At 38.7% G+C, this 12,102-nt stretch overlaps 1 protein-coding gene across 7 annotated transcripts in view; it reads right to left on the reverse strand.

Moving 5' to 3' along the window:
- Window positions 1-11,279, reverse strand: part of kidins220a (kinase D-interacting substrate 220a) — a 47,195-nt gene extending 35,916 nt beyond the window's left edge. For 5 of the 7 annotated variants that reach the window (XM_026151224.1, XM_026151223.1, XM_026151222.1 and 2 more), the window contains exons 1-11: window positions 11,123-11,279; window positions 7,568-7,726; window positions 6,213-6,311; window positions 5,424-5,522; window positions 4,141-4,239; window positions 3,698-3,796; window positions 3,384-3,482; window positions 2,407-2,604; window positions 2,202-2,300; window positions 1,797-1,895; window positions 67-165 (exon numbers count right to left, since the gene is read on the reverse strand). In XM_026151224.1, the coding sequence (XP_026007009.1) occupies window positions 67-165; window positions 1,797-1,895; window positions 2,202-2,300; window positions 2,407-2,604; window positions 3,384-3,482; window positions 3,698-3,796; window positions 4,141-4,239; window positions 5,424-5,522; window positions 6,213-6,311; window positions 7,568-7,699 (1,122 nt within the window). In that variant the 5' untranslated portion in view covers window positions 7,700-7,726; window positions 11,123-11,279. Of the gene's footprint in view, window positions 1-66; window positions 166-1,796; window positions 1,896-2,201; window positions 2,301-2,406; window positions 2,605-3,383; window positions 3,483-3,697; window positions 3,797-4,140; window positions 4,240-5,423; window positions 5,523-6,212; window positions 6,312-7,567; window positions 7,727-9,583; window positions 9,663-11,122 lie in introns of those variants that run through there. The other 2 variants (XM_026151219.1, XM_026151218.1) reach the window with 2 other exon arrangements.
- Between the last annotated feature and the right edge of the window lie 823 nt (window positions 11,280-12,102).

The following is a 12,102-nucleotide window of genomic DNA, read 5'->3' on the forward strand; positions in this document are numbered from 1 at the left end:
TGTTCACTCCAAGCTGAGAACACAATCTAAAAACAGAAGCAAGACCAAGCGTGCTTTAAACAGTACCTTGTCCACTGAAGACACCTTGGCTCCTTTATCCAGTAGCAGTTCCACGATCTCTATGCTCCTCATTTTCGTTGCTTTGATAAGCGGCGTCTCTCCCTCCTAAAACCCAAACAAACACAATCACTCAATTAACTTTACAATGATTTCCCTTCAGAACTTCAGAACCACATCACCTTCGTATGCAGCAGACTATTTATTACATTACACACTGTTAAATTTCACAGCTTGGCTAAATCAATATGGGACTAATAATGTACAAAGCACAAAATAATCTATGCCTGAGGTTATTTGTTATCAGAGAGATGCAGCATGAACTCAGAGCAAGGGTCAGGCAACATATAAAAAGATTGAGGGGTAAAGTTGTGAAATAAAGTATTATACAGTCTTGAGAAACCCCTCATTTCTTAATATTTGCTTGGAAAGTCTGAAATAGGTGTAGCGATTTTTCGAGTCATGTCCAAACATATATGGATACAGAGTATATAAAGTATAGAAGAGTTTGCGTAATTCTAACAAGCATAAAATATTTGGTGTGACCACCATTATTCTTCAAAACAGCCTGAACTCTCTTGTGTAAGCTTACTTTTAATTTCTTTAGGTAGTATTCAGCTGTAGCTCTCCAGGCGTCTTAAAGGTCATTTAAAGCTCTTCTTTGGATGTTGGCTGCCTTGTTATTTTGTTCTCTGTTAAGATGATCCCACACTGCTTTAACAATGTTGAGGTTCGGGCTCTGGGCAGGCCAAATGCATTTCTCTGTTCCTTGCTGGATTTGTTCCCATTTGTTAGGAGATTACTTTACTGTTCACCTCATGCTCCACTTGTTCAGTTTCTTTGTTTATTTGTTTACTTATTTTTATTTTGCACACCTGAGATATGCTAAGTTTTTCAGCTCTCTGGAATCACCTACAATTTTATGTTTGTGTAAACTGTGTTATTGTTGAGATTTTATACAGATAAAACTAAAATAAAAAACAGAACAAGTATTTTGTTTTTTGCAGTAGGCTTATTGTAAGAAAATGCCTGAAGATACAATTTAAAATTGGGTCTTTGCTAAACTGCCTCATGTGTAGACATAACACTGTGTAGACAATGTGTTATGTGTAGACACAACACCGGTTCATCCTTGACTTAGGTGTCTTTTTTTGACCGGTTTCTTGAATGACTCATAGGTCAGTGTTAAGTGGCTTAAACAAAAACAATGCCTCTGAAAATGCTGTGGTACAATGACTGGACTGAAAATGAGTGAGAAAGCAGCCAGTGTACAAAGACAGACTCTGAAAAACCTTTAGAAAGCCTGGAAAACATTTTTGAAAATGAAAGAATTCCTCTGGAAGCAAAATATAAAGATATCACGGTGACTTTTGCACAGTATTGTATAAATCTAAGGTTTATTTTTATTTATTGTTATCCTCACCATTTGTTTAGTGAAATCCAGTTATAAAAGTGTTGCTATTTAGAAAACGCTCTGTAAAAGTGAAGGTTACAGCCTTCCAGATAATAATTTGTCCTCTCTGAACTTTGTGTGGAAACATATTTGCTGTTGTTGTCTCTGAATAATGGCCAAAATAAAAAAGAACAATGAATCAACACCACACATTTAAAAATAAATAAATAAATACAATTATATATAAATACCAATACCATGTTTTAAAATTTGATTTTCTGGAGGTTTTAAATTGCAACATAATCAAGAAATCAAATTAAAGAAGTTCAAAGGTCAAGAAAGATACCTTGGTGGCGCTCTCGGTGTCAGGGTTGCACTGCAGAATGTCTCTCACCATGGTAGCATTACCTTTCTCCACTGCCCAGTAGAGGGCAGTCTTTCCATCCTGATGAAAAATAAAAGCTTTTTTTGTACTAACAACAACAAATTGCATTAACAAAATCCCAAATAAAATAAAATATATATGGTTTAATATGCATAGCTGGGAATGCAGCATATTATGCTGTACTGTGCATATTTTTATGCACATTAAGGTAGGTCTATGCAACAACAACAAGAAATATCTGTAATTCTAACCCATGGGGAAAAGTTCACTTTACTGAGAAACAATAGGGATAAGTAAACAGTACTGATCAGTAGGGTGACATTTTACACCGAGCACATGAGAGGGCAGAAGGAGAGGAGCTTCTACCTGGCCCCTGGCGTCAATATCAGCATATTTGTTCAACAGAGCTCGCACTATCTCCACATGACCTCCTCTAACTGCTCCTATCAGCATTGTTTCCCCACTCTGCAAGAGAGAAACCAGAGAAAACCAAACAGAGAAAAGTGAGTTGTATTTTATTTCCATTGTATTTCATATCAGCCACTGCTGCTGCTACTGTCAAACATCTCACCCTGTCTGGAACATTGACGTAGGTTCCGGCGTCAAGCAGGTCCTGCACAATTTCTGTGTGTCCCTCCTTGGCAGCGATGGTAAGGGCTGTGTTGTGGTCTTTGTCTGTCTTGTTAACGTTTGGGTTCCTCTTCAGCAGCTCTTTGACGACCTCTGTGTAGCCGCCTTTCACGGCTACGATCAGAGCCGTCATTGAGTTCTGTGAAGCCAAGGAAAGAGGCATATTTAGACATCATTCGAACCCCTTTTTGCTATTCATTCCTATTATCAAACAAAAAATGTGCAGTTATCAGTAAAGATCATCCTTTCCCGCATGCCTGTTTATTTCAGGAGCTTTAAGAGACAATACACCCTTCTGTCAATGAACAATCTAGCTTAAAGAGCCTAATAACCCGGGTTTTGCAAACTCCACAGTCTCTTAGTCACTGCCTTTTAAACTGCTCTGTAACATTAGCTATGACAGTTCCATCCGATTACTGATGCAGCACGTAAAAAAAGCGCATCATTCACTTTGTATTAGCATAGATGCAACATGACTTGAAGCAGCACAGATGCACTACATTGCAGAAATCATTTGGGGGGGGGGGGGGGGGGGGGGGGGTTAAGATTGTGTTTTGTTCGTGTGGAAATAAAATAAATAATGCTGCTACTCAAACATTCCAGACACAAAATAATTAAGAACACTATTTTTATTAATAATAAAAGTGCCTTTGCTGAAACCTTTAGTGGCATCATCACAACTAATGCCAAATGAAGTTCTTGAGTACTTACATCTGTGTGGAGTAGTCCTTGAAATAAATGACAGCACTGTCTTGTTTATAGTTATGTGAACTACAGCTGAGGTGCTGCCTAATGTACAGCTTGACTCGTAATCAAAATAATTTACACAGAAAGGAAAACACTCCCTTTGACACAGTGTGTCCATTTTTATATGAAACGATTAGCATCACTGCTGAATGCTACTGACAGTCTACTTACTGCTCCTTCCTGGTCTACATCAGCTCCATTGGCCAAGAGGTGCATCACACAGTCATAGTGGCCCTTCCGGGCTGCCCAGATCAAAGGAGTGGTGCCATACTACAAATAAAAAATGACAGAGTGCAAGAGATGATTCAATCAACAACCTAGAGATTGATTAATCATGAAGGAAGGGCAACAAATAAGAGGCCCAGGACAGAGGAAAGGCACTTGGGGAATAAGAATGTTCTTTTAGACCGAGTCCTAACCACAAAGCACATCTTATGTGGGATTTAAAGCAAGTAAATAATGAGCATCTGTCAGTATGTAGTTACCTTGTCTGAGCAATTGACCTTGGCTCCGTGCTCCAGCAGGAGACGGACAATCTCTGCGTGGCCTCGACCTGCCGCCCAGATAATGGGGTAGACGCTGTACTGTTGGGGCAGAGGACAGCCGTGTAGTCATGCTGACAGTAACTAATGATCAGTGTTAAGCCCGCGGTCATACAAATGCTTCAAGCTGTAAAAGCAGATGATGGGGAGAGGCAAAGCACTGCGGTGCTTACCCCTTTTTTATCTTTAATTCTCAAATTTACTGACTTTTACCACTTATTTAAAATGAGACATTTCTCTCTATTTCCCTGCATTTACACAGAGTTTAAAATCATAACAAACAAACCAAATAATGTCTTTATTCAGATTATCAGATCACAGATGCCCAAAGATTTCAGAAGACACAGATAACATACAAATAACAATGCTGTGTTGAGTTTTTATACCTGTCCAGTGATGTTAGGGTTGGATCCTTTTTCCAAAAGCAGCTGGGCCACATCTGTACGACCTTTATAGGCTGCCCACATGAGAGCAGTCCAGCCTCCCTAAGTAGAAAACACAGATAATCTAGTTCAGCTAGTGAGGAGTTTAAGTGTACACGATCAGAAAACAGCAACACACACAACACATGTAATATTCAGTTTATTTTATTATAATAAAGAGGAAGACAAACAACAGTACTGACCTTACAGGCTAGTACAGATCTAGACAGATTTTGTGGTTGGAAAATGTGCTATTTAAAGATGACGTGACCCAGTAAGTGAAGTATCACACAGTGTCGTTTATTATAATCCCACTGTGATGACTGACTGTGATCTCTCCTACGCAGCTTAGACACACCATGAACGCCAATGAGTCAGCCCACCTCCTGACTCATTGCCATGGAGTTGCAGAGGCCAAGGATTTATAATGTAGATGTCTGGTACATAATACGAAAGCAAATGTATCCTTTGATACACGGTGATACATAAAGACTGTTAGTTTTCACTATCCTTACTGTGTTTTTTAACATTTCTCCCAGGATTTCAGCCCAGTTAGGAACAACATGTAGATCATATTTCCTAAGCATTGCTTTTAATCTTATTAATACAGAAAAAAGCTTCTATAGTTTGGTTACTGTCGAGTCTTTGCCTCTGACGAAGTAACTAAATCATATCACTGCCTATGCAAAGACAACCAGAGCCCAGTAAATGGGATTACTACTAGAAAGGAGCCATCAGACAGAAAGTAATTTAATTTTAGGTCGATTTCCAAGCTAATGCATTACTCTGTTCAACCAGCAGTGGAACTGTCACATCAAACAGAAAGCATTAATAAATATAAAAGGAATATATACCATTTCAGTAAATTCATAAGACTGATTTGAGGTCTTTTTCTTTTCTGTTGTTAAGCTATCTAGCCTTTTTTTTTATATTATCGTAAATTAAGTCATTTTGGTTGTGCTTGGAGCTTGTTCCAGCTCAGCAATATACCCCAAATACATTTAAGACTTTATTTGGTAACACTGATTGAAAGTAAGGGGAGTTAGTGAGGAGCTAAAGCAAAACAAAAGGCTATTGGCCAATACGTAACAGGTGTTGGATCACGTTTCACCCACAAGGCTAGCTAGATGTTGGGAGCCCAGTTTTCTAGCCAAATTTCATTTTTGCTCCTTTGTATTTGTAGTACAGTAAACACAAACTTTACATATTTTAAATGAGGAAAAATTTCACACCGTCTACATTCTCACCATGTCTCTGTGCTCAAGGTTAGCATTGTTCTCCAGCAAGTCCCTCACCACCTCGATGTGTCCCTCCTTAGCTGCCGAGATCAGCGCCGTCCAGCAGTCCTGTACACAGACACTACCTGTTACTTTGAGAACTCCCATTCTCTAAATCCACTTGACAGAGCATCTGTCAGAGCAATAAATGGGACGCTCGAGGATGGTTAGAAAAAAAAAAAAGAAAACCGCACCTACCAGCTGGTCGTACCAGGTGCTCATGGGAACGCGGTGTCGCATCGAGAGACAAAGGTGTCACAGAGCGCGAGTGTGAGACACGGACAGGACTACGAAATGGAAAACTTCCTCTCTCTTCTTTGACTTTGAGTGCGCCATGTGTAATAATAGGTTACATTACGTGAGATGTTAATAAGTGGTGTGAGAGCAATGCATGCGTGCGTCGAAGTAGGAGGCTGCATGCGTGCGTGAGTGTGTGCTGGGATCTGAAGTCGCAGGGTGTTGGCTAGTGAGTGGATCCTGTCATTTACTCAAATGAGCGAAGGTAAAAGTATGTAATAAGCTGTCATTATGGCTCATGACGGATCATAACAGCTGAGGGCTAAGCCCGAATGTGGTGAGTTCAGCAAGATGGAACATCAAGGCCACTAGTTATGTCTTCTTTGTCAAGTGGATGATGTGGTTTAAATGACCGCACTGTTTTTCACCTGTCCCTCCATTCTGCGTACATTGCGTTTACTCATGTTTGGGGCTGTGCTCTTTATTAAGAGATGACACGTGCGTGTGCATTTGAGAACTTACAATATCGTCCAAGTTAACGTTGGCTCCTCTCTTAATGAGCTCCTGCACTATTTCCAGACTGCCCTGCTCTGCTGCCACCATGAGGGGAGTCTGTCCATTCTGAAACAAGGAGACGCGGAGTACAGGTGGTTGATTATCCAATACAAATGAAATAAGACGTCACTGGAACAAAATGACAGATAGGTCCAACGATTTTATGACTTCATGTACAGTAACATAACTGATTACTGTCCCATACAAGTCTACACGCTGCTTGATATTTTCCACATTAAGGGAGAGGTCTGGAATTGTCTCAATTTTTCTTTGTCAACAAATTCATGTAAAGCCTAAAATTACAAAATCTGCTCTACTCGGGTACCAGACTGTCTGTCGCCGCACAATTTTATTTCTTTAATCTTTTAACAACCTGCTATGTGCTCTATTTTTTTTTGGTAAATGCTCCTATATGTAACTCGGGACTCATTTGCAGGAAATTTAGCACTTTGTGGTAATTACAGCAACAGCAAGAGGGTGTCTATACAAGCACTGTGCATAAACTACAGCACCTATATAGACAAACATGGAAACAAACAGCAATGTGCAACAATCAGATTTTGGCTACATGAAAATACTTATTAGTAGTAGGATCGGTTCAGTTTTGGAGTTCTGGTCTTTTTGTAGGATTTCTTGACAAAATATCATCTCACTGGCATTATCCTTTAAGATTGTATATGTTGCAAATACAGGAATCAGGCTACTTACAGCTGCTACAATCGTACAGTGTACAGTACACATAGTGTGGAGATACTGCATTACCTTTTAATGGCCTCGGATGTTTATATTCCCTTCTAAGCTCTATCCCTCTGTGTCTTTCAGGGTATACTGCAATAACGTCCTATGAGTACTAAGTGCACATAATAAACAATTTCTTTACTGTTGTAAAACAGTAGCTGACCTTTTAGTTGCAGCGACAAGAGATATCTAAAATGTTATCTAAAATAATTAAGAACGCAAAAGATAATAAAATAATAATGTTTTATGAGTACTATATCTTCATCCATCCATTCATTTTCTTAGCTACTAGCTGGAGCCAATCCAAGCTGATTTTGGGTGAGAGATAGGAAACAGCCTGGAGAGGTCACCAGTCCTTCATAAGGCAAGCACAAACAACCATTCATATTCTCACCTAAAGCCAAGAATCACCAATTAACCTAACAAGTATGTTTTTGAACAGGAAGAGGACACAAACTCCACACAGAAGGATTTCAGTTTTCCTACATAACACCAACTAAAGTTATTTTAAAGAGCCTTTAATTACTGCTTATTCTTCCCTGAACTTCTAGAGCCAACATTAAGGCTGCTGTGATGTGGCTTACATCACTCCTGCTGTCCACATCCGTGAACATGTCCAAATGCGCTTTGATGGCAGCCAGGTTCTCCTCGTCCACATAGCTGAACAGACTCTGGACAGCCAGAGAGGTCATCTTTAGGGACGTGCTGGTATCCATGGTTGACAGCTAACCAGCTATACACCCCTGCAGAATGAGAGCAAAAGCAGCATTCACAATGAGCTAAAGAGCACAACAATAGCTTTGTGGCCTGTGCAGCTAAATATACAGCACTTCTAAGAGACAAACAAGAAGTTAAAATCGTGACCGGGAAGAGGTGTGGCGTGCCTTTGAAGTGATGCAGTGGAATAAATCACCACTGTCCAAACCCCAACTTGCATGCATACATACAAGCAATAACAATACAGCAGAAACTAGATGGTGTACACATTAAAGTATAATATTTAAGAAACACACATATAAAAAGTTCGACATGTTGCAATATCCACTCTAATGCAACTATATTATCGATCACAAATTATCAGGACAATTTTTTTTGAGCGTGCATTTCAGAGGTCATTACAAATCTTTTAATATCATGTTAAAGTATCATTATAACCATACTTACAATCTATTAAACAAGCTTATTACACAGGGATGAGCAGGGGCTGTTAGTTCTCTTCAGTTTCGTTCAGTCTGTCTGCTGAGGCTGAAAACACTGACTGAAATTTGTCCACTCAGTATAATGAAGGCTGAGCAATCACAAAGCTCTGCTCAAGATAGTTAACCAAGCCATCAAATACCAATGAAGACAAACAATAGTCTTTAAACTTTGACTCTCTGATGTAATAAAGGCTAGGACAATCGGTGCACTCGACTGTTTGCTCCAATTATATCAGAGCCAGCCTTTTCTACCCTCCTCCACTTCCTGAAATTGGACATTGCGGAACTTTTGTACACAAGAAAAAAGCAGAGTTCTCCCTAAAAGTACTTTAGCACCGATAGGAAAAAAGCAGTAAGACGCAGTGACTATATGACAAATCAATGCACATAACCCACTGGAGCGAGATTATCTATAATTGGAGTGAACCATTCTCAAGAATTATCCTAAACCCAGAGACAAGCATGTTTCTAAATTTACTGAGTCATTTTAAGCCTTTTTACCTTAACTGGACGGCCAAGGTTTGTTTTTTTCTTTGACACTTTAACTACTGGGTATTGACTTACTCTATATTTAGAAAAGATATTCCCAGTTTAAGATAAAATGGCACAAAACTCCCATAAATGTACTGTATAATATATCTGGACAAGAAAAAGCCCCTAAAATATGTTTTCTTTTGAAAGGGGTTTTTACAGGAATTAGGGATTCAGCCAATCGATAAAAGCACTCATTAATCATTCATCAAGTTGGGCTCTTTCCTAATGGTCAGACCTACTTCCTGCCACAGTAACAAAGAATTAATCAGCTCCATTCATTGCTTGTAAGTTGCCCTGGCAATGGGCTTTATATACGGCTCAATATTTCACCATAATCCTTCAGACAAGCAGCTCAAGCTCAGGTCAATAAACACTCAAATGTCACATGCCTCTTGGGCTGTCAGTACAAAGGCCTGGCAGTTTACTCAAATGCAGAGTAACCAATCAATGCAAATATTTAACCTTTTTTTTCTGAATTCTTTATATTTTCAGTCAGGGATCGCCTGGTAACCATTTGCCCATATTAGACAGTGCCAGGAAGAGGTGAGAAAAAAATCCTTTGTTTACAGTCAAAGCAATTGGAGCCTGTTGACACACCCTCCCCAGCTTCTTGCCTCTCAGCATAATGGGTGGACAAATACACCCAAGAACCAATCAGTAAACATTAAGCGCTCTCTCCCTGTTCAGCAGTGATCAGAGTGGAGCTCAATCGCATCTTTTTCACAAAACACATGCACACTAAAGCTCAGAGACAATAAACCAGTAAAAAAGAAAGAAAGAAAAAACGTCAAAAATAAGCTGCTGGAGAAAGAAGGGAAAATAAGACCTACAATCTCCAGAAAACATTACTACAAAAGAAACTCTTACCTTCGTGAAGGGTAAAACTGGCAGTGGTTCTCTGCTCAGCTGCACACAGTTTCAACAAGCACTGCCAGGCTCAGGCTCAGCATCCCCCCCTTTTTACAAACAGCTGAATATTAGATGAGGGGGCTGGCCTACGCCCATCCTCACCCAACACAATAGAGGCACACGACCAGATATTCATTCATTACATGCAATGGCTTGGCACCGACTGATAAAGATAAAAGGCCAATTAGGATGTTTGGACTCATCTGTATGACTTAATTTTACAGATAATGCAATAAAGTAGCATGGGAGCTGTCACTTTAGTATCACTATAATCACAGTGTTTACAATGACTCAGGTGCTGATCAATTAAAATTAAATATTAAACTAACCCTTTGAATCACCCAACAATATAGTAGAAAACCAAACAATTTACTGTTATTAATGAAAATGAACACAGTTCTTGTGAAAGTGAATTAGTGCTATAAAAATGATCTACACACAGGATTCTGGATACAAAAATAAAGAAAAACAAAGGATTACCAAATAAATCAGTCGATCACTGCAAGTTATTTTCTAACCCATTCTTAAATGTGACAATTTATCAAATAAATTGTGTTGCTGCCCTGACAAAACAAGAAACTGGCTTTAGAAGTTCGGTTTTCTGGCATTTTAATGTCCAAAAGTCAAATCGACCAAGAAAATAATAAATTCTAATCAGTAATGAAAACACTTGTTACTTGCAACCCAATTCTCTTTGTTTCCAGCTGGAAAACTGACATAAACATGACATTTATAGTGTTTATATAAAAACACAGAGCACTAGCTAACATCACAAACCATCAAATAAAACTCCACGTCAGCTGTTTGGTTATCTGAACGCATTCAAATGTTAGAAGGGAACTAAGCAACACTGGATAGGGTCTCTAAATTTAACCTGTCAGCTTTTTATGACCAGTCATGTGGGTATGAAACTGCTGAGGATTCAGTTCCCTTATGCATACCAGGGTCTGCTAATGTCATATGGATAAGCAAAAACTGTCTCATGTTTTTGATACACACAGAGTCTTAAACTGCTTGGCTGTGGGCTTTGCAACGTGCACAAAGTTCATGGACACAACAAACTGACAGGCAAAACACCGTATCAACATCGTGCCATTTAAACGATGTTGATACGGTGTATAATATAAAGTCACCAAGTCTATGGTGCGTTCACTGCTCTGACCCCCATGACTCTTAAAAAAAGAACATCTGTATGACGCGCATATAATCAGATGGCTTTAAATGTGACGAGGCGAAGAAAGGTTTAGAAATAGTGTGGCTCGGTTATTCCGGTGTCTTGACAAAGGTCTTTTGCAAACACGATATTGCAAACACAGCAGCGACTTCCCGTTCACTATCACTAGGAAGCAACTTGAAAACACAAGCTAGCCAAACCTGGAAACGGGCTAACAGGCTAGCGTTAGCTTTCCAACAGGTCCCTACATTTTTATTTATTTTTTTTATCTCCTCTAAAAAGCTGGAGAAAAGTACACCAACAATTTTTTAAAGTAGTCTTACCTACGCTGGGTTGCTCTGTATTTTAATTCCGGTCCAGATAATCCAGTCACAAAGTCTTCGTTTTTTAAGCCATAATATCTTTGCTTCTATTTGACAGAGGAGCCTCGACCTGCTACAGTAAGACTCCACCTCCTCGCACCCAAGAGTACAGCAGGGTAACATGTGGCAAGAAAACTAACAGGGGGAAAAAAGCGGGGAGGTGGGATTTGTTTTTACTGTACGACATTAATTTTACAGTTTTAACAGTAACTTTATAGGTTCTGAGTTTAAAAACACAACAAAATATTTTTCTGAATTCAACAAGTAGTTAAAATAAGCTTTAAGCACAAAGCTTACATGCTGTGCGTTGCTTTTAGGCAATTCTGTTGATATAAAGCAAAATATTTAGCTTTTTCTTTGGTCGCCTATTAAAGTATAATATAAATGCTGAACCTGAGTAAAGCATCTGGATACTCCCCCCAATTTGTACTCAATTCCCATTATGATGTGCATGGAGCAGTAGATGGATAATCTAATGATGATGGCAATTTTGTTACACTACAAAGCAGAAAATAAGGCCAATTCCTTTTGTTTGCCTCATTTTTTTGACTTTGGGTGGATGAAGGATATATCCACACAAGTCAAGTATTGTTTTAAAAAAAAAAAAAAAAAAAAAAAGAGACAAAAATCAATAAAAGATAAAAACCCAATTGATAAATATGTTTTAATATATTTTAATGATTCTACTCGTGTTTCTCTTTAACATGCAAGAATCTTAACCTCCTAAGACCTGAACTCTTCCACGACATGCTTTTTTAATTTCTCTTTGATATTTGGTCACATTGGGGCCCAATGAATGTAAAAACAAAGAATTACCAGATTTTATTTATTTTTTTACCTTATTTTTGTTTTTAAGAAAAAACTAATTTTGATAGAACAGTAGCAGTATAATGTCCTCGTAAGTGGATATTAGACCCTTGTAGAGCAAAATTGTGTATTTT

The sequence above is a fragment of the Astatotilapia calliptera genome, chromosome 19, assembly GCF_900246225.1.
Source record: "Astatotilapia calliptera chromosome 19, fAstCal1.2, whole genome shotgun sequence".
NCBI classification, from domain to species: Eukaryota; Metazoa; Chordata; class Actinopteri; order Cichliformes; family Cichlidae; genus Astatotilapia; species Astatotilapia calliptera.